Source organism: Cyprinus carpio, chromosome B7 (assembly GCF_018340385.1).
Source record: "Cyprinus carpio isolate SPL01 chromosome B7, ASM1834038v1, whole genome shotgun sequence".
In the NCBI taxonomy this organism is placed as follows: Eukaryota; Metazoa; Chordata; class Actinopteri; order Cypriniformes; family Cyprinidae; genus Cyprinus; species Cyprinus carpio.
In genome coordinates this window covers 11,780,630-11,806,886 of record NC_056603.1, presented here as the reverse complement: position 1 = coordinate 11,806,886, position 26,257 = coordinate 11,780,630, and the positions used below count along the sequence as shown (strand labels likewise).

The following is a 26,257-nucleotide window of genomic DNA, read 5'->3' as shown; positions in this document are numbered from 1 at the left end:
ACAATGTGTGATTTAAAATACAGGTAAAATGCTAGTGAAAATGAATACAGAAAATGTGAGTAATTTCATTGTGTGTTCTATGCAGTTTTGTGTCATGGTTACAAAAATTACATAAATATCAATTATGTTATCATGTCATTTAAAAACTTTTAGCAACAAACAACCTACCTTTAACGTCTTTACCTAAACTTAATTTGCAACACGGCTTGCCTCGTTGGAGGCAGCCTCGCGCTAGCGACTGCTGAAAGAGCTGGAGGCCTGGCTACATGAGGCGCTGCTGCCGGAAGAGCCGCGGTGAAAAGTTGAGCCGAAGCGGGTAGCGAGTGAGGTTTTGCTGCGGTGAGAACTGGGGCACAGCGCAGGCTCATTTGAGGCTTGCCGCTGTGACCCAGAGCTCAGGGATAGCCGGGTCTTGTGCCGGACGATGGTGATGACGCACGAGGCGAGTACGGGGCTTTGCTCGATCTATTGGCCGACTTGGCTAATTTGCAGGGTGAAGAATAGATTGTACAGATGCGCTTTATTTACCCTACACGAGAATGGTTCATCTGAATAAATCAGCGTTTGCTTCAGGCTTAACACTATCCACTTTCTGATCGGATGATATATTGGCATGGCCGAATGATACAAGGATGTCGGGGAAGAAGTTGGAAGTCTCGCCGCCGGAAAAGGAGTGAGCCTAGGGCTGACAGGTTGCAATGGAGGATACGAAAAAAATCCCCAGAACGGGTCTCGTCGTTGTACGGAAAAAGTTAAGTCTGTGATATTATGGCCAAATGATCAAAACCGAATGCTGGAAAACTGTTCTGGAAGAGAGGTAAGTTGGCTGTATATATATACCCGTATTGTGCTTGTTAAGGTAATTGATTATCTGATTGTGCTCCTCCCGAACCTTGTTAATAAAACATCATATTGTGAATTATATTGCATTGTAAGCTTATTGAATCGTTACATCCCAATATGCTACAAGTTTTTGCTGTTCATGCTGATTTGTCCACAGTAAAGTTCAGCCAATGTCTTTTTTTATTCGGGCTAGTTAAATTCATTTTGGGCTACCAAAACCTGAAGAATGCCTGCCCGAAGGGCTACCAGGGATTTTTACATTTTGCGAGCCCTGTTGATACTAAATAACTTCACAGCTGGTGACATGAAATAAGGTTCATACACAAGATACCCATGATCACATCAGTCTCTGTGGCTTCCTCAAACTCCGCACACTAGCAACCAACTAGGTCAGGCTAAATTTAGCCATAACACACTAAAGAAATTAGCCTCACATGGCAGTATTGCTTGTGACTTAAACTGCTCAATGACAATATTTGACAAACCTTGAAGCAGAAGGACACTCGCGATATTAATTAGATATAAAGAGAAAAAATATTTGAATGCATGATTAAAGTCAGCCTGATATGAAAATTGACCTTACATTTTTCAATGTTCATTCCTGGTTTAATCATGCACAAACACTGCATGCAATTTCACAGAAACAAATGTTTGTCTGTGCAATCCTTTTTTTAAACAAAATTTTATGCTCCACTATGAAAAAAAACAACTTTTCGGAATGTTTTGGCTAACTTACAGGTTTCACAATCCAATTAAGAGAATTTTAACAGCCACAGAACTATTTTAAAAGTATAATTAAATACAGTGTACTTTAGTGTGACTGACTGACAATCACTAACAAGGTACCAAAATAAAACCGCATAGGACTGCAATCAAACAGTCAATAATTGATTGAATCAAACAAACAAACACATAAATAAATACATTTGGATTCATTCAATTTGGATTCATACATTTTAGTGCAGGCTGCTTCCATTTTCTCAAGAGTATTTCCTTGCTGTAATATTATCAACATGTACTGTCATGTTGAATATTTATTGCATAAACTGTCAACACATGATGGATTAAAACTGTCAGTCCAGTCAAGCTCTTTTTTAAAACTTAAAAAAAAAAAAACAGTACCATACCATTTCCAAATTTAATGCAGCATTAGTTTAAAAAAAGAGGTATTGAATGGTTATTTATTGTACAGACAATACGTTTGAATCGTGCATCAGTTTGTATATACAAAAGTCAGGTGTGTTTACAGTAGCATATTAATAATGTGTACAATATGTGGTCTATAAACCAAAAGGGAGAAAATAACCTGCAATATTCCTTTAATTCCTTGTTGACGTTTGTCAGTGAAGGAATGAAGCGAGCTTTGTAACCTGAGGCTGAGTTTGACTACAATCCATTACAGATACAATAGAAACACCAGGCTTGTGGGAGTCTAGCGGTGATAATGATCACTGAACACAGCTGTGTCTGTGATAATAACCATCACTGAAGGCAGCAGGAAACCGTGACTCCATTACGGATCCAGTAGTGCTTTATTATCACTGCACATGATGAGAGACGAACAGACATTGAGAAATCAACTTGACGTCGGTGTGGCAAGGAAAACATCATCCTGACTCATTTACTAACACGCTGCCTGGAGTCACATCTTACAGTGAATGTCAAATGGCACTCATGATCCATTATCAAGTGAATCAGGGAAATCAGTTCAAAAATGATATACGGTTATTGTATTTTGATGAAAGACAAACAAACATTTACCCTTAGAATAATGTGCACTGATGAATTGCTCACATTTCGATTTTAAGTTGGTTTATTGAATATGAATTTCTGCACTGTAACATTTCTGAGTGAATATTCAAAATTCTATATTATCTTGGTTGTGTCATTCATGGTTGTTCTCTTTAACTTAACTAAAACTATTAAAAAACATTTTTGTTAAATGAAATAAATCTGAAATAAGATCAAATATAAATATTAAATTTAAAACTATTACATTTAAGCTGAATTAAATTAAAAATAGCTAAAAATAAATGAATTTAAAATTAAAATAAAATTATAGCTAAAAAAAATGCTATAATAGTATTTAAATACATTGTAAAAAGTATCATTTTAGAGGCAGATTAAATTTTCTGAAAGTTTACCAATATATATAATTTTTATTTATGTGCACAGTAGAACTGTGCTTCAAAAGAATAAGACTAAGTAGTTGATCTATCTATTTTCAGTACTTTTCATTTAATGTCATCTTTAAAATAAAAAAAATAAATTCATTCATCAAACACATTCATCCAAACAAACAAACAAAAGCAAAGCAAGTTAAATGAATAAAAAAAAACTTAATTCAACATACATGCACGTACATACATCAAATCATAAGAGAAAGGACAGTCACAGTCTCAGTGTTCTTTCAGAAGTGTAATTTCCTGCAGGGTACTGGAGTAAAAATACAGCGGTTTGTGAAAGAGTTTCACAGCATGAGTGCTCTGACCTTCTTCCTCCCCAGAGAATAAAGACAATGCTGCATGATCAATGGAACAGCTCTGACCAATGAGACCCTTTCCTTTGTGGGTAAAAATCAACAAAACAATAAAAATAACAGCAACAATGGTGTGTGTTTTTTTCATGGGTGGGACTGGTTTCCTATTCTAGCTTTTCAAGAACTGATTCATCAATGCAGTTTCAATGAAAGGTCACAAAAACAGGAACGCTCTACACAGACTCCTAAATGTCACCCATTCCACAATAACATGCCAACTAGCTGGGATGCCCACAAGCACCAGAGATGATTGATCATGAAAACAGAATTGCGTGACTTGAATTTGGTTCAGCATGAAAACATTTCACACTGAAATCAACATGTATAAAAAACTAGGGATGTGCACAACTACACATTTTCATAATTGACTGAAAACTAGGCTATAGATTAAGATTTTAATGTTTTTGAAAAATTCTCTTATGGTTCTTTGATCAGAAATACAGTAAAAACTGTTATATTGTAAAATATTAATTCAATTTAAAATAACAGTTTTCTATTTGAATATATTTTAAAAAGAAATTTATTCCTGTGATGATAAAGCTGAATTTTCAGCATCATTACTCCAGTCTTCAGTGTCACATGATCCTTCAGAAATCATTCTTATATGCTGAATTGCTGCTCAAGAAACATTTCCTATTATTAATTGAATACAGTTGTGCGGCTTCATATTTTTGTGAAAGCAGTGATGCTTTTTTTTCAGGATTCTTTGATAAAGATCAAAAGAACAGCATTTATTTGAAATGGAACTCTTGTGTAACATTATAAATGTCTTAACTGTCTCTTTTGATCAGTTTAATATGTTCTTGTTGAACAAAATTCATTTTAATTTCTTTAAAAATAAATAAATAAAAGCAATCTTACTGACCTTAAAGTTATGAAAGTAGTGCAACCTTTTATTGCACAAAACTATCAAAGCTCTCATGAGAAAGTCTCCAAAATAATTATATGTATTATATGTACTGAGTGGCACACAATGAACTTCAATGCAACCCAAGTATTAATGGACTAGCAGTTACATTAAAAACATTGTGAATGTAAAACATCTAGTTCACAGGATCAAAGCTGTTGGGCTTTTTTTCCTACTGCAACCATTTACTCAAGCAAAACATTTACTGGCAGACACCCGGGAGCAAGTAACTCACCACAAAGCAAAATGCTGTCTAATTATCTCTCCACAACACCTCATACATAATTACAGGAACACTGCAGTGGTAGATTTGTACACAAGCAGTGCTTTACAAGAGATCATTTGACGTCAAATCAGGCTGATTTTTATTATGCTAAAATAGAGCATACTATCAGCATGTTAAAACACTCTCAGAGGAGCTGCATGTCCTTTTAAATGCAATAATGCTTAAAAAATAAATAAATAGATATTAAACTCACTACTTGCAGAATAGTTGACTGTTTGTCCATACCCAGTAACAGCTATGCACATACATGTCAGAAAGGCCTTGATGCAAGAACTTTCAATGAGACTTTGAAACAAACTACCATATGCAAAAATTGGAAAATGTGTTTTAAGTACTTGAGAACACAAAATAAACAAACTGCCTTTCTATTTAACAGAAATCCAATCAAAACTCTGAATATGAGAAAATTCTGCCCTCTCTGAGGAAAGCCTGTTTTTTTTTTGCTCTCTTAACCGTCGCAGCTGATGCCAGGACATTTCTTTCTTCCAGGCCTACGAGAAAGAAAGCCAAAAACTTGAAATGAACCCATCCATCAGGCGCAGCACCTCAGGTGGGACGGGCTTTTAACATCACAGTTAATAGTCACTTAAACAGCCTGCCTGGCAGAGTGAAACGCTGAGAAGGCCTCTTCCCCTCGGGTGGGAAAGTTCATATAACTGCCATCTGAGAGAGTGAAGTAACACTGGTTACATCAGAGTGCTTGAGGTGAAACGCTTTCTTTTTTACATCACCAGGGTGTCCAAGACAAAAAGCATAGTGACCATCTTAAACTGTATATTTAAATACTGCTTTTGTATAGTATACTTGTATCTACCTAGACAGACAGACAGACAGACAGACAGACAGATAGATAGATAGATAGATAGATAGATAGATAGATAGATAGATAGATAGATAGATAGATAGATAGATAGATAGATAGATAGATAGATAGATAGAAGGACGCTCATTAAATATTTCCTGCGGGAGTGGCAGCAATATTTCAACAATAGTGTTTCACATAAATAATTAATATTACGTCTCTGTCCAATCAGAACTTCCTGAATGAGAGAGGACGGGAAGAGAAGAAATGCTCTCCCACGACTGGGAACATCCTGCCTTATTTTCACAGGGACGTGTTGGATTGTGATTGAGGAGGAGACTTCTATCCTAACACACAATCATTGTGCCAAAACAAAACTTTGAGAACGTAAGAGCTACAGCACAATCAGACAATCCAGAAAAGCTATTACATATATATGACTTCATGAAATATCATTGATTGTCCTCACATCGACATTTGCATGTAAGCCTCAGCATATAGCTAAATGAATTACTCCAAAATTAAAGTATTATTACTTAACAGAACTTGACTGACACTTTCAAGCTTCACAAAAGGTACAAAAACACCATAAAATATCAGAAAATTGTTGTGTTCTATATTCAAAGTATTCTGAAGCCACAAGAAATTTTTTTGTTAGAAAATGGCCATAATAATAGCCAGTATCACAATAAAAGTCATAATAAAGAAAAAGGCATAAGGGTGAAAAACACACTGGAAAAAGTCTAAAGAGATGTCTGTTGCACAACAGTTTATAAGTGAGTGACGTGACATACAGCCAAGTATGGTGACCCATACTCAGAATTTGTGCTCTGGATTTAACCCATCCAAAGTGCACACACACATCAGTGAACACACACACACCGTGAACACACACCTGGAGCAGTGGGCAGCCATTTATGCTGCGGCACCCGGGGAGCAGTTGGGGGTTCGGTGCCTTGCTCAAGGGCACCTCAGTTGTGGTATTGCTGGGCCGAGACTCAAACCCACAACCTCAGGGTTAGGAGATAAACACTTTAAACACTAGGCCAAGACTTCCCCCAAAATGGAAGATAACATTTGAAAATACCAAGTAAAAGCACTTAAATATCCATCAGTCTACTTCAGAACATCTGGGACACAAAATCCAAAATGAGATTCAATCATAGAGTACGCAGTTTTAAAAAAGTCTTATCACTCATGATGATACCAGACTGAAGAGCTGAAGACAGAACAGAAAACAGACTGTGGGCCATTTAAGTGGTTTACATTCCTGTGTGCACTAGAATAACTCTAGTAGCGTCTTCTCCCAACCATCTGCAGTAAAACCATTACTGTGCCAGTTGACCGTGGGAGCACTCACTAATGTGAGTAATAAAGAGAGATCAGCCTCGTCATAGTGATGTTCCTCTCCAGGAGTGGGCGCTCAGATCGATAGCACACAATCAATAATAAATTTGGCTGTACGTGAGCTGAAGTCTTGTGTAAACACATCTACCATCAAACAGTTGTAGTATTATTATGCATAATGTAAGGAGCCAAAACAAGAGTTGGTCAAAAACATGTGAACAGCTGGAATATAGGCAATATAATTTATATGATTTGCCACCATTGGCCTTTAATTCAGTTTCTAACCTTTTCTGAATATATTCATACAACTTCTAGTGGACTATTGTCTATCAAAACATCTGCCAGTTGCTTCAGATGTTGGAGGAGGAAATCTGCTTCTTACTCTTCTCTCCAAAACTATCCATAATGTTTTCCAACTGACCAGGTTTTATGATACCATCTTGTTTGCATTTTACCACTAGTGTCCGTAATAAAAGTTTTAGCAGTTGCAGCTCTTTCATGATGTTGGCTTTTTGAGGTTCTTTTGTGGGAACAGGGTCTACAAAGTAAAGGGAGTATGGTGGTTTGCTGACATTTTTTTATTTTATTTTTTGAAGTAGTTATGTGTTGTTTGGACACAATAATTCTTAAAATTTGAAGGTCATTATAGGTTTCCACCCACTATTGTTCTTCACCGATAAAGTCTTGCCATGATTTGTGTCTGCAGTCATAATCGCAAAGACTGGTGTTCATAAAACACCCAACAATTTAGCTCTTAGGGTTACAAATGCTATAAACAGACAATAACAACATTTGTTTTGTTTGTACCAACATCCTTCTATAATGAAACTCCAAAAAAAATTTTTTATCAAAACCAAGTCTGTATCAAGTCCAAGTCTTTGAATCTAATTTTTTATTTATTTTTTCTGTATAATATCTGCATGTGCATATAATAATTGTTTCCTTAATCCATTAAAAAATAAAAATAAACTTACACTTAGAGTAACTTGTATATACAACAGCAATGAATCATTTCGCCAGGTTCACATAACTCATGCTATCACACACACCTTGTCCCGATCCATGTTGACATCTGGTTACTAAGTTACTCTGATCCTGGTGTGCTTCTTATGTGGGAAAATCCCACCTAAAACTTCCTGTATTCATTCTTCAGGGTTCAGTTGAGCTTTCCTGCGCAATCTCTGTCTTAAAAAGAGCCATGATGCATTTAATTCACACAGTGATTTGTTGCATACAGTGAGAATAGAGCCTTTGGGAAAATAGAATAGAAGATTATAAACAAGCTCTTGCCTGCCCCGCTCTTATCAGCCATACAAATATGTTTAAACAATGATGTCATCTAATGACAAGTGAACTTTGTATTAGAAATAGACTAATGTGGTTGCCTATGCATGCAGGGAACAAATCCTGTGTAATAACCAAAATATTATTAAAAATAACATTTTCAACACCACTTATATCCATAATTTAAATGCTGGCCTACGCGTCCAAACTAACAGGTTGACACTGAGCAGCATCTATGCTGAATATCTGAATTTCATTTCATGCATTTGGATGCTCTTGCATTTCTACCATCAAAAAAACTGTAGGTGGCTGAAATGTGCTGCTTCCATCCATATTCAATAATATGTTCATAACCAGCACTACTGCACTGGTCATCTGTAGACTGTAGTCTCAAACTAAAACATAGGGAATTACTGTATATGAGCAGCAAGTGTGCAAACAGACTATGTGCTAGAATAAGAAGATGATATATCTGATCATCCCAATCAAATTACATTGAAGTCTAATAAGTGAAGTATATTCAATATACCAACAGCTTTCTATGTATATATATGAGAGAGTCTGTGTTAATGGAATAGTTCACCTAAAAATGAAACATGCACCTTTTAATTCAGAGTGGTGTGGATTACTTGTTGATTGTTGTGCTGTTAATATCAGCTGTTTGGACTTACATTCTGACGGCACCCATTCATGCATGCTGTACACTTACATCGCTGCATTAAAAGTCGGTTTAAATGCACCATATAAATTTAAACGTGTACATAAATAACAGCAATGTGAATGCAACAGCTACTGATGCCTTTGTAGAAATGCACTATACAAGGTCAGCCATGATTTATTTAACTAGTGAAAGTGACCAAATATTGGAGGGTTCCTGTTTTAAAGTGAGTATTTAGCTCAGTCATGTGATCTCATGACTTGACTCAATCAGTGTAAAACAACAGGTCTGATTAGGCTTACTCAAGAAATCTTAAAATGTTCATTTAAAATACACTTTATATATGTCACTTTAAATGAAAATAAGTTGTAAAATAAGCAAAAAATATTCATTTTGCCTTAGGGTCCATGGAAATGTCAACAGAGCAAGTAAAAATTTTAACCACTGCACCAGGAAACAAAACATTATTGTTGAGCCATTTAGACAGACAATGGAAAAAATCCACCAAAACACAAGCGTACTACCATAACATTTTTTTAAAAAAACTAACTGCAGACCTTCCAGTGGGCACAGCATGGGGTTTCAAAACAATACAATGAAAAACAACTGCCACACTAGGAGAGCCACACTAGGCTACGTCAAAAAATATTTATAGCCTATATGATATATATGAGATTATAAAAATCAATTTCTGGTTTTGTTCAGTTTGACTGGAATTACTATTATCTAGATTATGGGATAATACTGTTATGGCCTTAATTTGTGGAAGGGTCATTTATGACTCACAGAAACCATACCATACATATGAAAATCATTTACACTTTGGGAAATATCACTTTTTTAATGCTAAAAAATAAATAAATAAAAAATAGTGGCCAAAAAAGAATGATAAGACCAGAAAGTGACAGAGAAATCAACATTTTAAAATCCCTCATAACACCTTAGAAACTGCATAGCAACACCCTGGTAATCAATTTCAACTTTAGCAACATGCCAATGAGTTTTCCAAAAACAAGCCTTCTTCAGAATATGTAAAACAAATTAGTTCATAAATGTAACACTAATCTGATTCCTTGGTCTCAGTTTTTGTGCCATACACTAGTACAGAATTCAGATCAAGTAGGGCTAATTATTCACTGTGCAGATTGTGAAGAGTTATGCATTAAATCGTATTTCACAGTCTCTGATGGCTGCTGTAGTAAATGACAGGAATTACAGTAAACTATCAGAGCACTATAATCTGAAGTGTACCGCTGAAGATACATAATTAAAGCGTAATGATGCAGAACCACCTACTACCTGAGACATGACGAAACATTAATCAGGTAAAGAGTGATTTGACAGTTCTCCCAAACAAACACATCCTGCACTTCCACTGAATGTCTTTATTCAAAGAAGAGGATGTTAAACTCTGAGCGGTCAAACAAAGAAGGCTACTAACATGGAAACGAAACTGTAGAACAATTACAGTATGAATGTGCTTACTGTTGGGGGTTTATCCAGCTGTTAAACTGGGATTTCTCTGGCAAAACAGATGGGGATCATTCATTAACTGTACAACATTAAGTGATGACATTTTGGATTTTGTGTTTTGTCTATGATTTAAAAAAATACCACAAACAATGTAAACAGTATTTGCATAATAGTAATGATTAAAGTTGCAAAGAAATTGCAGTGGTGACTATTTCTTATTCCATATTGTGATGTACATCTAATGATGTACATCCATAAAATAGTAAATAATAGAGTGGGGACTATGCAGTGGTTGTTATCTGGATTTTGTGTACTGCCACATCCCATCAAAGCTGTTGTTTTGTACATTTTCATATCTTTGTTTTCAGATTGTTGATCTAATTGTTACTAGTAATAAAACAAAAACTAGTTTTAATATTCAACAAATAATCACAATAATAACATTAGAAAAGTTACTAGTAGCAAATGGAAAATACGCTTGTTTGGCTAATGTTCAACAAACGTTCTTCCAGTAATGTTAATAAAATGTTTATTCAGAGTTATCTGGTCTTATCTGGTTTAATAATGTTCTCAAAATGTTAGCACAAAAACGTTATTTATATATCGTCTATGGAATATTTTATGTCTGCAACGTTACATTATTATTACTTTCAGAATGTTCAGAGCACATTCAGAAGTAACATTCCCATAATGTTTGCAATATTCTAAAATGGAATGTTCCAGAGAACATTCAAAAATAACATTTTCATAACTTAGGGAGTTAGCAAAGTGTTCTTAGGACATATTTTGTTAGCTGGAAGGCATCTTATAACACATCAGAACAGGTGATATATACAAATTTTATAATAGAAATTTACAATGAAATGTTACTACTGAATAGTATAAATAGTATGACTAAAAAGCGGATATTGTCCTTTTTTGGAAGACCAAACAAAGTAGTTTCGCTTTCACAGTGAAACACACATTGTCTATACGACATGGCGGCGGCGTCAACAACAGTACTACAACGAGAATAAAAGGTATGCCTTCTTTCTTTGCGTGAACATCTGGGCGGCGTTCTGCAAATCTTCCCACATGCTGACGTAGATATGTGGGGCGTGTTAGAACGAGGCGTTTCATGGGGGCGTGGACGAGTCTTAACTTTTATAAAGAATATCTATTTGGATTTGAGACTTTAGTCTTTGCAACTTTACAGATCTTCTTTATTCACCAAGAGCTTGAAACACTCCAAAGAGAAAGGAAAATTTGAAATCGCATCATATGACCCCTTTAATAAACACAAGTTTTATGGAATAAATGTCAAAATGGTTTGCCATAGACCGCCTGGTCACACGTGACATCATAACAATACCGCTATCTTAACAAAAAATGTCATCATCACGCAACATGAGTCGTGATAACACCTCCATATTTCAGTTCCAGGGCATCCTCGTTAGCAGATGATGACTATGATTAATATAATAATGCATTTAACATGAATTCATGATTACAATTACCAGTTTCATTTAAGCAGGCCTCACAACAGCTAGCTGAGGGAGAATTTGCAACATTTAATAATAATAATAATAATAATAACCCTGGTTACGTCACAGTGAGCGGAGATTTGTGGACAAAAGCGCATATACAAATGTAACAAAGTTGACACAAATATTGAGATGAGAAGTATAGCGGGTCTGCGGCGTTTCTGCCGCTCTGACGGGCCTCTAGGAACACAGAAACCAATCAGACAGCTTCAGTTAAACAACACACGAGCGCTTTCTCCACATCCACCTGTTAAGACCCTCAGAACTTGGCTATTATAAGATAAACAGCGTAACGCGGGCGTCTCCTTACCTGACTCGCTTTGTGCAGCTGCTTCTTAAACCCCGCCACAGACATCCTTAAAATAAGACGAAACGCGAAAGGAGATGAATAGAAAATGTTCAGGAGGCAGAAATGGTGTTTTAATCCTTCAAAAGAGCACAAGACTCTCTATATAAAACGCTTTCGGTTTATTTCACCGCGGCTGGGAAATGGACCTGCATTTCGCGGTGGGTTTTTTCCCTCACTGACAAGTGCTGGTCGGTTATGTTTGATCTGAGGATTGTGATTGGCGGAGAGCCGCATACGTCACGGCAGCATCTCGGAGAACCCCCTTACGAACAAAAACACCATATATCAAAGCTTGTCACAAATATAGGAGAAAGGTTCAGCTGCAGAGCAGAGCAAGCGCTCGAGCAGCCATCCGGGAAACAAGTGGTAACTCTCAAAAGCATTCTTTAAAGGCTCTGATCCAGCGTCCAGATTACTGTGTAAATATTTGCGAAATTGCAAGGAGCTGAGAAGAGTCAGCCGGATGTCTGTGTCTGTGAAACTGTGATTTGGTTTGCTCGTTATCGCAGGCCATTAACAGCCATCCGCTGCCTCCTAGTGGCACTTCATGAACCGCACAAAGAGAACACAATGTGCTCTGTGTGTAAATCGAGTGAAAATCAGTCGCATTAATCAGTAATTAATTAGTATTCTGTTACATTTTTTTTTTTTAAGTTTGAAATGCCTAAATTATACTTGAGAATAAATCTTCACTTTCCAGTTGCAGCATATTTCTGTGGTTGCATTTTTGAGTTAGTTCAAGCAAATAGGGAACTATATAGGCATCCTATTTGTTTGCTTAAATGACTTTGACTGTATCATTGGTTTAGTGTTGTCATTTTGATGTTGGAAAGTCTTTTAGATTTTTGTTTCACTGTGTTTTGACCTAGATAATGTTTCTGAGCAAACAAACTCAATGTCAGTGTTGCATTTGGATGTCATTTGAATACTGAGTTGGATTTAGGTGTTTGCTGTGAATTGTTTTCACATATTGTACGCAGAGAGGTTCTGTTTTTTGTTTGTTCTGAAAGGATACAATAAACAATTGATCGCAAGTGACATTAAAGACATAACGTTACAAAAGATTTGTTTCAAATAAATGGTGTTCATCTGAACATTCAAAGATTCTAAAAAAAATCTATTTAAATGTCATAAAGATTTATTTTTAATTATAATAATATTTCTCAACATTACTGCAAATATAAAACATATTTTGGGTTGAAATATGAATCATAACAAAACTTCATTACATAGCTAAACATCTACATTAAAACTTGAAAGTGAAAGTCGTGACATTTGCCAAGTATGGTAACCCATACTCAGAATTGGTGCTCTGCATTTAACCCATCCAAGTGCACACACACAGCAGTGAGAAGTGAACACACACCCGGGGGAGCTATATCCAGCGCCCGGGGAGCAACTGGGGGTTCAGTGCCTTGCTCAAGTAAAAATATTGCTACTGAACATCCTCTATACCTGCATGAGGTGGAAAAATCTTTCTCCACTGTTCCAGAACCATTGCTGGTTCAGTTCAAGGAACCTGAACAGCAAACCCACCCTGAGGTGAAAATTTTACCATGTTCCTCCACCAAAGTAGCACAGCCGTGGATGTTTCAGAAGCACCTCAGCATCACACCTGCTCATCAACAAACACAAAAGGTTCATTAAGTCAAATGACCTGTCAGGATGGTCTCACTCTCAGTGTTTGAGGATAAAGATAAGGGGGGAAAACAAAAGGCAAGAAAAGAAAATGATTTAAAAGAAAAAGACAAAGAAGAAGAGAAAGAATGAACCTAATGTAAATACAGGTAAATAAAAACTAAAAATGGTAAGAGAGACAGGGAAAGACAAAAAAGGATCAGTTCATCCAGGAAAAAGCTGGGGAAAACAATGTCCTCCTGCTTTCTTAACAAAAAGCAAAAAAAAAAAAAAAAAAAAAAAAAAAACCATTTAGATAATTCAGTCAAATTAAAATAAATAAATAAATAAATAAATGAGCTTTTTAAGAAATATATTTCTGCTCTAAATATGTGGACAAAAAATATAATTATATAAAATGAGGTATGGATATCCTGCAGGTTTGATGTTGTAAACAACATTATTGAAATTTAGTTTTGATAATGTGGCTTTTCACCTCTAGCTTCAGAAGTTCACCACTAGATGTCCTACCTAGCACTAACATTGCTATTCTTTATGGCTATATGGTTTCTGTAAATTCGGTCTCTTATTCCCATATTCCTCAGTCAGCTCCTTTTAAAGTATTGTGTGTTTCATGTTTTCAAGAAAGAAAACGGCTTATTCATTCATTTGTAACACAACAATTGAACTTATCTCCTTCAGCAGTTTTATTTGCACTTCATATGCAGTGTTGGGGAAAGTTACTTTTAAAAATAATGCATTAAAATATTGCGTTACTTGCTAAAAAAGTAACTGTGTTAGTTACTTTTTTGGAAAGTAGTGCCTTACGTTACTTTTGTGTTTTACTTTTTCTCATCAGGGCTGGATTTGCTTGTTTTGTTTTTAGTATAAAAAAGTTATCTTTTTGGCAAATGTAAAAGCCCTTTTATAACTTTCACAACTTTCACACAGCGAAATGAATATAAGTCTAGGCTGAAGGAAATGTAAATACACATCTGTACAGAAGAGGGCGCAGCACAAACAAACACAAGTGTTGCCAGATTTGGCAACTTTTTTCCTTCAAAGAGCACCTAGCATCAAATTTAGCAATTTTTTAAAATGTTATTTGGCAACCTTTAGCAATAGCAACTGGGACTCAAATGATAAAAAGGCGCTCATTTTTCTCTGCATTACACACTCAAAAAAAATCGTCTAGCAGGACACGTCACGTGAGTTGCAATTTTTTTTTTCATTTATGATAATACCTTGTTATTAGTTTGTACCTGCACTTGTTAATCAGTTTAAAAATATTGTGGAAAAAAGGAAAAGTTACTGGTAATTTTCTGCCAGGACATTAAAAAACAATACAGAAAATTCCTATAAATGATCACAGTACATTGTGCCATATTTTACAGACTTTTCTTTAAGTGTAGCATACTAATTAATCCACTGCTTAAAAATATAATTATTCATAATGTTTTACTAGTTAATAAGAAAATAGGCCTAACATAAAATATAATCATTCAAAAATGTGTAAATGTTCAATAATTAAATGATGTATTTAAAATATATATATTTATTTTTTAATATTATTATATTTACTCAACTCAACTCAACTCAACTTCACTTTATTGTCATTCTTCCACATACACAGTATACAGAAGAATGAATTGTCATTTCTGACGGACCAAGGTGCAAAGACACTGACAAAACAAGACAGCATACACACGTGTTAATGATAACAGGGATCAGACATAAGAGCACATTAAACAATAAATGTAACAAGGCAGAAGTGTTAAATGAGGTAGAAATATGAAATTGTAGAAATGTAAGTAATGTTAGAGTTTAAGAATAAAGTGCTTGTGCACAACTGAGGTGGCTCAGAGCAGGTATTATGTTAGAATATGTGCATTCGCACAGAGTGTCCTTAGTGCACATTGGATGAGTTGAGTTCAGATGTATGTAAACTGACCATTGTGCAGTTGTGCAAGAGTGTAGGATGCTGGGTGGTATCAGCTTATTCAGGATTCTGACAGCCTGGGGGAAAAAGCTGTTGCAGAACCTTGCTGTGGTGGTCCTGATGCTGCGTAGTCTTCTGCCTGATGGCAGTGGGTCAAACAGATGGTGGGAGGGGTGAGATGAATCTTTCACAATGGCAGAGGCTCTGCGTACACAGCGTGCCTGTCCTGGATCGAGGGGAGGGAGATCCCTATGATCCTCTTAGCTTTCCTCACTATGCGCTGGAGGGTCTTGCATTTGTGCAATGGCATTACAGTGTCATTTAGCTACTTTTTGCAACAATTAGTCCAGACTTTAGCAATTTCAACTGAAAATTAGTTGGCAACACTGAACAAACATTTTTCCTGTGCGGCCATTCTAGATTCGGCCATTCTAGATTGCAAAAATGCATGGATTCATTGCAGGAAGCCTTTATTCACCCCCCGGAGCCATGTGAGGGACGTTTTATTATGGACGCGCGCACTTTATTTCACGTCTTCTGAACTGTTGACAATCAACACCCACTAAGCCCCACTGAAAGGCTTGGAGGGGCCAGCACCATTTTTAATATAACTCCGATTGGATTCGCCTAAAAGAAGAAACTCACATACACGTAAGATGCTTCAAGGGTGAGTAAAACACAGGCTAATTTTAATTTTTGGGTGAACTTACCCTTTAAAGGAATAGTTCACCCAAAAATTAAAATTCTGTCATTAATTATTCACCCTGAAGTCGTTCCAAACCCGTAAGACCTTCGTTTATCTTCAGAACACAAATTAAGATATTTTTGATACATTCTGGGAGCTCTTTGACCCTCCCATAGACAGCAAGGGTACTACCATGATCAAGGTCCAGAAACGTAGCCAGGACATCAGTAAAATAGTCCATGTGTCAACAGTAGTTCAAATATAATTTTAAGAAGCTACAAGAATACTTTTTGTGCGCAAAGAAAACAAAAATAACAACTTTGTTCAACAATTCTTCTCCTCCTCATCCAGTCTGCTGTGGCTTGCCTCCATTTTGGGGAGTATCACGACGCATGAGCGCACTTCTGTTTCATGTAAACAGTGCATGCACATTGCACTGCTGCTTACATCAACATGGACATGCGTCAGTATGTGTATGCGTTGTTTACATGAAGCGGAAGTGTGCGCATGCGTCGTGATACTCTCCAAAATGGAGGCAATCAACAGCAGATTTTTATTATTCATTAGTGAAACCATAAAATTATTGGTCATTCATTCAAAATTGACAATGATTAACACAATGTGGTTTTATTAAATGTAATTATTTTCTAAATGCTTCTAATTTCTTGGGCCATTATGGAAGGTGTTGCCCTAAATATATAATCAGAACAATATATTGAGATGATAAAAGCATATTTCAAATCCCATTACATCAATTATGTTTGTTAAAAGATCACACCTTCAGTATTTCTATTTATAGTTCTTACAAACAATTTGCTGTGAGATAGCAAAATCTGGTCTGTTATCTTATGCTAATATGCTGATTTTGGACAATATAAAATGCTTTGTTAAAACTTTATCATCCTATGCTTCTAGCCGCACACTGAGCATATATTACTGAGTGTGATTTTACATTCTGTTCTTTTCATTTAGTCATAATACACGTAATAAAAGCTTCTGCATCAATTCTTGAATTGTGAAAGACTGGTAAAAATTAACTTTGCTCAAGCCTAGAACATATTTCCCAACTAAACAGCGGCATATATAAAGACTTTTTTGTTTGATGGATTTAAAAATAGTAATAATTTAGGCTAATAGTTTTCTTAAATGTAGAAAACGCTGCTTATGAGCAAGCAAAACAGTCTCTGACTCAGACATTTACTGTTACACAACATAATGTTCCACAACATTTACAAGTTCACCATGTTTACATCACAATCTACGTGTTATTGACTGCGGAACTGGATCTGACCAATGTAAGCAGTGAATAAGTGACAGTTAGCTGAACTATATCAGCGCTTTTTGATAACACATTTCCAGTGGGCAGTGGTCACATGATCCTCAATACACTGTTACTGACTTAGCATTGAATTCTTCATACAGAGTTAAGAGCTGATGATGCAGTAAAAGTGCCAGGGCTATGTAGCCTCTAGGCCATTAAAAAAAAAAAAAAAAAAGCCTACATATACTGTACTGATGTGATTGTATCATGAGTTTATATAGTGACATATAATATAGTTGTTCTTCAAGCATTAAATCATTTTCTTTTTTTTCTTTTTTTTTTCAAGATTATGTTGCACAAAAGCCACGCCCAAACCCTTCAATCTGATGAACATGATTGCTGAGTCAGCGAGATGCTTCAGATACTCCTGACATCCTGGGTGTAGCACCTAACAAGCTATTGAATTCAAACCTCCTATTACATATCCCACTGATACGCACAAGGACAAAGTGTCTAGACGTTCTTCCTTCCCCTGTATTTTGATAAGGACTGCAATTTTTGGTCATTTTGAAGCCCAGCGATCACAAAGTATGTCATTAATGCTTCTCAAATATAGGCTGTACCATGCTAGCTTAAAGGAAACCCCTAATTATTTTATGGAAAACACCATAAAATCTTCTCTTGTTGCTGCATTTTGCTGATATTGGAGATCTGAAACCAAATGTTGATCTGAGGGTTTGAGTTTTAAAGACAAAAAGCATAACAGCTGGAAGGATTTAGGAAGAGGAGGTAATACAATATGAAAGGTTTATTTTTAAAGTGAATAGTTGTGTTTACTCTGTAAACCAATTCTAGTAAGATTTTCACTTTTTTTAATTAATATTTTTAATTGTAGTGTCTTGATTCTCTGCGGAATTTCATTTTGAGTTTTATTTTAGAGACTTTTGTAGTTATTTATTTTATAGTTATATTTATATGATATTATTATCTAATATTATTATTTATGTTGGCTAGGGATATTTTTTTTTGTACATTTTGTCTTGCCTTGTTTCATCTTGGGGCGGATCCTGCACGCTGTGCGTGTCGCGTCATGCGCACAGATACTCTGTTGTACGTCACACAAATAACGTTACTCCTGCGGTACAGAGGACAGAGCCCGCATTCATAATCGTTAGAGCCACGAGGACAGACTTAAGGTTACCTGCTTCAACAGTGCTTGAACGGCAACCGATCTTCTGTCTTTTCGCCTTTCCATCAATCAACTCCTTCGATTCTAGTCAGTTTGTTTTCGATCAAAATCTAAAATTAGATTTAAAGAAGCTTGCATAAAAAAGATTCTACGCGATCCAACGTCGTAGACTCTCGGTGCGAATAACGTAAAGCCGATTTGAAGGTAAGTTTTCTATCAAAATCAACACATATTCAATTCAAAGTGTTTGTTTTTGTTTAACGTTAGATCAAGTTAGATGAATGACGTTACCGTTAACGTACCTCGGTTGCATGGAGACCGCGGCGTCCATCACTAGCAAACATACGCGGGGGCGCCATCTTTGTTTGTTTGTTTTTGTCGACCAAGTCCTGCTGGGAAAACGAATCCGATCAAATAAAACTACGAATTCGCTTCGTTTACCAAATTGTCATGCATCTGGATGGATGTAATGTTTGAAAAGGCCGCAGTGTCCTCAAATACCCACCACGCCATTAATTCTCCTATTCTTTCCCTTTTTACTTTGTGTTTGTTTTTCTCAGTTAAGCCTTCACAATATTTTGTTATAATCGCTAAAACGTTTATAAGATACGTTAAACAGATGTTATTAAAGAGTGGTGACGCTGAAAGTGAATGGAGACCGGAGCCGTCGAGCTTCGAAAGGGATTAAAAGCAACAAAATATAATTTTACTCGACTTCAACTAAATATTAAATGTTTTCTGAGGCCTTTTGATGCCCTTAATTTACCTCAAGAATGCGTTTTTTTGTTTGTTTTTGGTTGAAAAGGCTATAAACACCCACGACGACGTAGGCTATAATTTTGCGATTATTTCGCGGCTCGAATTTTTTTTCACGGTTAGCTTTATTTAATATCATAACATAATCGCTAAAATACTTATGTTAAATTGTTTTTTTTTTTTTTTTAAAGAGTGGTGAGGCTGCTTTCCATATGAAAGTTGATTGTTTAAAAGGCTGCGTTCGGCTTAGTCTTCTTTTTTTTTTATAAGGTTACAGTAAAAGTGGATGGAGACTGACACGGTCACCTTCTAAACGGTAAAAAAAAATCACTTGAAGCCAAGGTGTTTTTCATAATCCTTTGTTCAGTATACAGATTACAAGATTGTCTTTAAGGTGTCACCACAGGCCAGATTTCAGATACATGTATTCATGATTCTTTATATCGCTTCTCAGTTGAAGTTAAGTGTGCCAGATCTTGAGCAGGTGCGATTGGACCAACAGGCTCAACCCTGAGAAGTGATCCAGGAAATGTCTGTCATGCATTCATGTGCTTTTCCCCGTACCAAACAAATGATAAGAGTAACCGAAATGGGGTCGAACTTGAACACCACCTGTCCTGAGAACACATTAAACCTTGTACAGCGTCTTACAGAGAGCATAAACACACGCTGGCATGTCTGGCACAGACAATAAACGCTATTATTAGCGGGAATGCAGAAGTTGGAGTTAGTATACAGTGCATTTATTAATAACAGGGGCTGGATAAATTACGGTACAGCAAGTGTGGCAAGCTTATTTTATGTCCTCTCTTACAGAATCATGAGCTCTCAGGTGAGACAGAACTTTGAGGAGGCCTGCGAAGCGGCCATCAACCGTCAGATCAACATGGAGCTGTATGCATCCTACGTCTACCTTTCCATGGTGAGAGTCCAAGGCCATTACAGCGTACTAGAGTCATCCCATTCCCATTTAGAGTAAAATGTAGTATTTCTAGGTCAAGGGAAGGGGCACTGAGTTCAGTATACGAATGAACTTTGAAAGTTTAGTTAATGATCCATTTTGTTCATGGTCTCTCTTGTGACCTTTATTTTATTTCTTTCTCTCATGCAGTCATACTTCTTTGACCGAGATGATCAGGCCCTGCACAACTTTGCAAAGTTTTTCCGCCATCAGTCCCACGAAGAGCGCGAACACGCTGAGAAACTGATGAAGTTTCAGAACCAGAGGGGAGGGAGGATCTTTCTGCAGGACGTGAAGGTACGTCTATAATGTGTATTCACGTGATAGCGTTACAGTTTGGCAGGGCAAGGCAAGGACGTAGAGATAGAGAGGACAAAGTTGGGGTGGAGCTCTTTATCTTTTTCCGACACTGACGATTAACTTCAACTGACAGTCAGCATGCTTATGTGCTACATTGTCATAGGGGGGGGAAAAAAGCACGTAGCTGGAGAGCATGAACGCTCTTTGGACAGAACTCTGTGACGCTATATATCGCATGATTTTGCTGGGTAGAGCTGGTTTACCAGTTTCGTTGGAAATGGGAAATTGGTTAGTTCACATGAAATCAATATCGGGAAGTTGACATGTGATGGCAACTAGTCAGATGCCACACCATCAAAAATTCTTAGCAGCATTTTACCTGATGTTTAATTTATATCTGTAAGGCTGCAACTCACAATTCTTTTGATAATGGATTAATGTTAATTGTTTCTTCAATGAAACAATAAAATTAATTAGTTTTAATCAATTAAATTAGCTGGTACAAGGTAGGAGGAACACTTTGAATATATACTCCATTATAATTCTCTTTACTGTTAATGTTCTCCTAAATAAAATGTTTTTGTTACATGTAGAATTTTAAATTTACATTTATTGTCTTGTAAAAAGCACTTAAGAAAGTGTATTTTATTAAAAAATTATTGCGTTCCGGCACTAACCGAGGCCCTCTTGTTTCCTTAATGCAAAATGGAAATACTTGCATGACTTTCTGACATTTACAGATAAGGAAACACCTGTAAAATGTAAGTTATGTGCTGAGGAAATGCACTTTGAATGCATTAAACAATAAAAGCAGCTGTCAACGCACATGACAGGGAAGGCTGTGGTTTCAGAAATTGTTTCCATGAGAAATGGTGTTGATTTAAGACATACAATAGCTGCTGTTCCTGGTACATGCATTCAAATTTGACATAAAATGTGTTAGGATTTATTATAGGATATTTTTAGGCATATCCTTTTGTTCACTTCTCAAGTTCCAAATAGAAAGGGAAAATAATCAATTGGAAAATCTGCTGATAATTTACTCACCTTCAGATCATCCAAGATTTAGATGAGTTTCTTTAATCATTGAAAAAGATTTGAAAATGTAACATTACATGACTTGATCAACAATGGATCCTCTGAATTAGGGATCGACCGATATGCATTTTTCAGGGCCGATGCCGATACCGATTATTACAGATCAAGGAGACCGATAACCGATATTTTGAACCGATATGTGTCTAGTGTAAAAATGAAAATTAATGTCAAAATTAAGAATAAAAAGGCCTCTGACAAAGACTCTCTTTAAATTATTTTAACACATCTTTAATTCTGAGAACTGTTCATAATAACAACATTAATATTAATAATAACAACAAACATAAAAAGTGCTGGGAGCATCCATCAGCAGCATTCTGTAAACTAAGTAAAACTTAAAGCAAATTTAAACAGCAGCAAATGAACAAATAATGGAAAATAAATGCAATCTATATATATATATGTATGTATGTATGTATGTGTGTGTGTGTGTGTGTGTGTGTGTGTGTGTGTTATATTTAGCATTTTATCTGCAACCCAGAATTGCATTAAAATCACACACAACCCATATTGTAATAGGGGTTTTTTTTTTTTTTTAGACTGTTTATCACAGCGATACAAACTAGGAAGTATACAGGACAGCGTCATCCAGAAACGTGCAATGTGAGATTATTGACAATTTACGTTATTAGCATAGGGTTATTAGCAGGGTGCGATTTGTGAAATAAACAGAGGGGGGGATGCTTTTGAAAAATGTTATGAAATGTTTTTAATACGACGGAAATTGTATTTAGTGTGATCTCAGTTTAATAAAAACATTGTAAGCCTACGTTAGGCCTATTAATTGTAATGATTTAATGTCCACGGTTATTCAATCAACAAATTACATCGAGAAAGCGAGCAAAGAACAAAACGGAGCTTTTTGAAACTCCGAATCAGTTAAACCATTGCATCGCAAAATGATTCACTGTTTCGATGCGCTTCAATCGGATCGCGTATCGCGAATCATTTGATTCAGATCTGGACGTCAGAGCGGGTTTGCATGATGTTTTTATCCCCACCGGGGATAAAAGTTATTCAGCAGAGGCAGGGATGCATAGACCAGAAGGGGGGAAATCCCCCCCCATCCCGTCCGGCAAATCGCACCCTGGTTGTTAGTCAAATGAGAGAGCACGGCCGCGGAGATAACTAAATCAGGAATAGGGAGCTCGCGTCGCGTCAGGGCGACAGAGCTCGCGCTTGATGCCCTTTCAGCTCTTCAAAATTGCATAATGGTAATTCTGAATCTGTATGATAAATTATTTTGCAATCATGTTAGAATAAAGCAATATTTCTCCAAATATGCACATTTTTTTTGACTAAGAGCCCTAACGGACGGACGCTTTTCATTGAAGCTATGTGAACAACACACAAAAAAAACCCGCAGCAGACGTGAGTGAATTAATTCGTGTTGATAATCTATTCACAATACAACGTTAAGTTGGCCGAATGGTGAGAGAAGTAGGTTTTAGTTTCACTATCTCAGCACTGATGTGATGATCCGTTAAAGCATATCACTGCAATGACGGACATTGACCGGGAATTCACAGTATAATAACTGAACGGGGCTTGTCATCATAAATCGATTATATTTAGGTGTTTTGCAAATTCAGTGTAGTGATTTATTGCAACTTCAGGAACGTTTACTGCATTCTTACCTTCGAGAGATAACTTATTGATGTGTGATGATGATCACTGAAGCAGCTCCTGTGCTTTCGGTGTGAGAGCGGAACATTTTCCAGCCGCGCCAGCCGTATTGATTGGCCAGGCTCGTGACTCCCAACAAATCAGACGGACGATGGCCGGGGCTTAGTCTAGGCCACAGAGCGGTGAGCTCTGACTGAGGTGGCTGGATCAGTGCCAGATCGCGCATTTCAAAATAAAATGGTTTTATCGGCAAATCGGTTTTTGAAAATGGCCGATGCCGATAACAATAAAAATGCTTAATATCGGCGCCGATAATCGGCCACGCCGATAATCGGTCGACCCCTACTCTGAATGGGTGCCGTCAGAATGAGAGTCCGAACAGCTGATAAAAACATCACAGTAATCCACACCAGTCCAGTGTTTTTTAGTTTCCATCTAAAATATGAGTCCTCTATCCATAATATTTATTTCTTCAGTAAAAGTCATCTTGTCTGAATCAGGAGAGAAAGATGCACAGATCAAGCAGTGGTTACTAGCAAAAACTGTTCTAAACAAATGTTGTTTTTTATTTGAGAGGACAACATGGGATGGACTGGAAGAAGGGTTATTATTAACTTTTGTGTTTGACAGAAACCAGAGAAGGATGAGTGGGGAAGCGGTGTGGAAGCTCTTGAATGCGCCCTGCAGTTGGAGAAGAGCGTCAATCACTCCCTCCTGGAGCTGCATAAGCTGGCCTCTCAGCACAACGACCCTCATGTGAGTGTGCAGCTTATGATACAAAAACAATCTCATTAACAAACCAAACCTATTCCAAACTCACTCTTCTGGTTTCTTACAGATGTGCGATTTCATTGAGACACACTACTTGGACGAGCAGGTGAAATCCATCAAAGAACTGGGCGACTGGGTGACCAACCTGCGGCGCATGGGCGCCCCCCAGAATGGCATGGCCGAGTACATGTTCGACAAGCTCACACTTGGCAAAGAGAGCAGCTAAATACTCAGCCCATCTTTTCCTTTGCTGATTAGTTTTGCTGTATGAGTGTTTTTTTTCTCTGTAGGCCATCAGACTCTATATTATGTTGTTTGACTGACTGGTCAACCTGTGTGTCCAGTTATTTAAGCAGAAAAACCTCTTCGCTTGTTTGACTCTGCCATGCTTCGCTGTTTAAAGTTGCACTTCTCATAAGCCATTAAACTCTATATATCTAGCTCGTTCACAGTTTGACCTGCCTGCATGTGATTTGTCAATGAAATTATGCTCCAAACCAATAAAATAGAAACCTCTGGGATCTGAACTTGACTCGTGACTCCTTTATGAGCTTTCAAAGGGGGCTTTTAATAGAAATGTGCAAAGAATGACTTTGGTGCTTTATTTCCATCAAATATATTGAACTTAAAGATTTTCTTGCATATTTGTATCAATATTGAGTTACAGTCTGAGGGGAGGAGCTTTAAAAAGTAGTGATTTTTAATGTTACTGAAAGAAGTCTCCTTTGCTGCATTTATAAATCTAAAATATTCTAAAGCTTGAAAATGTAATTTATTTCTGTGATTTTCAGCATCATTACTTCAGTCTTCAGTGTCACACGATCCTTCAGAAATAATTCTGATATGCTGATTTGCTGCTCAGTAAATATATCCAATTAATTTTGAAGACAGTGTGCTAAATTTAATCATTCTTTGCTGGAAAAGAAGCTCAAACGAACAGCATTTATTTGAAATGGTTTAAAAAAAAAAAAGTCTTTCACTTTACATAAATTAAAATCCATCCTTGCTGAATAAAAGTATTACTGGTCCCAAATGTCTGAATGGCAGTGTAGCTTGACAAGAAATAAACCAAAACAATATTAATAAATATAATTATATATTCCTTATAACAGTATTTATTACCTTATTCTGGTGTGGATTCATGTGTTTTCTACTTAGTATCACACAATTGAGCTGTGACTCAATAAATTGTCACATATGTTTCAAACTTTAGCAACAGGTCTCTTTTTTTAATCATAGCAAATGCAGTTGTTAAGGTTTTATGATATTTATCTGCATATCAACTTAAATGTGAGCAAAGTTATCTCAGTCTTAGGTTAGCTATATTATATAATATATTATATATATTATATGAAAAGTCTTGCACTGAAGCCAAGGAAACTAGACACCCATCTGATTAAATTTTATTTTTAACCCAGTTATATTACAACACAGCAAAAATGTGTCATCAGCCTGTTGGAAGAATCACGTTGTCCTGTTTAACTGTCTTACTGTAACAACCAGTGGTAAAAGGGTTAATTTTTCAGCCAGATCAGGTGTCTAGTATCTAAAACGACAAAAGGGGAAATACAAGAAGGAAATAAAAACAGGCCACTTCTCTTTTAAGAAACAGGTGTTATATAACCTTTATTTCCAGTATTTAAACTTCCTCTTCTATTAACATAAGTCATTTATATGAAAGATGAGAATAATGTATGATCCTTATATATAACAAAACAGTATATCAGTAGGGAAGTATTATGTATTAAATATTTATGTTGTGAAAATACAGCATGTATAAACATGTTTGCGCAGACCAAAACCAACACAAATTTGCCAGTTTGATCCACACAGCTGTGAGAATAACCACAATCTACTATACACCATGTGTGGAAAAAATATTTTCATATGTCAGTTCATTGTGTACTTACATTGTTAAACTGACTAACTGCAAACCATTGTTTCCATAGACCTAACTGTTCACTTGAACTGGTCAATGTTTATTTATCTAGCTCATCATATGCTGAATCGCAGTCTGGGAATATCAAGTGCAAGACTAAACAT

At 36.4% G+C, this 26,257-nt stretch overlaps 2 protein-coding genes across 3 annotated transcripts in view; one reads left to right on the top strand and one right to left on the bottom strand.

Moving 5' to 3' along the window:
* The window catches only part of LOC109047461 (endophilin-A3-like), a 36,142-nt gene extending 23,753 nt beyond the window's left edge, over positions 1-12,389 (bottom strand). The window contains exon 1 of one of the 2 annotated variants that reach the window (XM_042727270.1): positions 11,973-12,389. In XM_042727270.1, coding sequence (XP_042583204.1) covers positions 11,973-12,017 — 45 coding nt within the window. In that variant the 5' untranslated portion in view covers positions 12,018-12,389. The remainder of the gene's footprint in view (positions 1-11,972) is intronic. The other variant, XM_042727271.1, reaches the window with a different exon arrangement.
* A 6,249-nt stretch (positions 12,390-18,638) lies between these two features.
* On the top strand, positions 18,639-24,741 carry LOC109047183 (ferritin, heavy subunit-like). Its single transcript, XM_019064890.2, has 5 exons — positions 18,639-18,906; positions 20,275-20,380; positions 20,570-20,716; positions 24,074-24,199; positions 24,282-24,741. The coding sequence occupies exons 2-5, from the start codon at positions 20,279-20,281 to the stop codon at positions 24,438-24,440; spliced, it is 534 nt and encodes a 177-aa protein (XP_018920435.1). The 5' UTR covers positions 18,639-18,906; positions 20,275-20,278; the 3' UTR covers positions 24,441-24,741.
* The last annotated feature ends 1,516 nt before the right edge of the window (positions 24,742-26,257 follow it).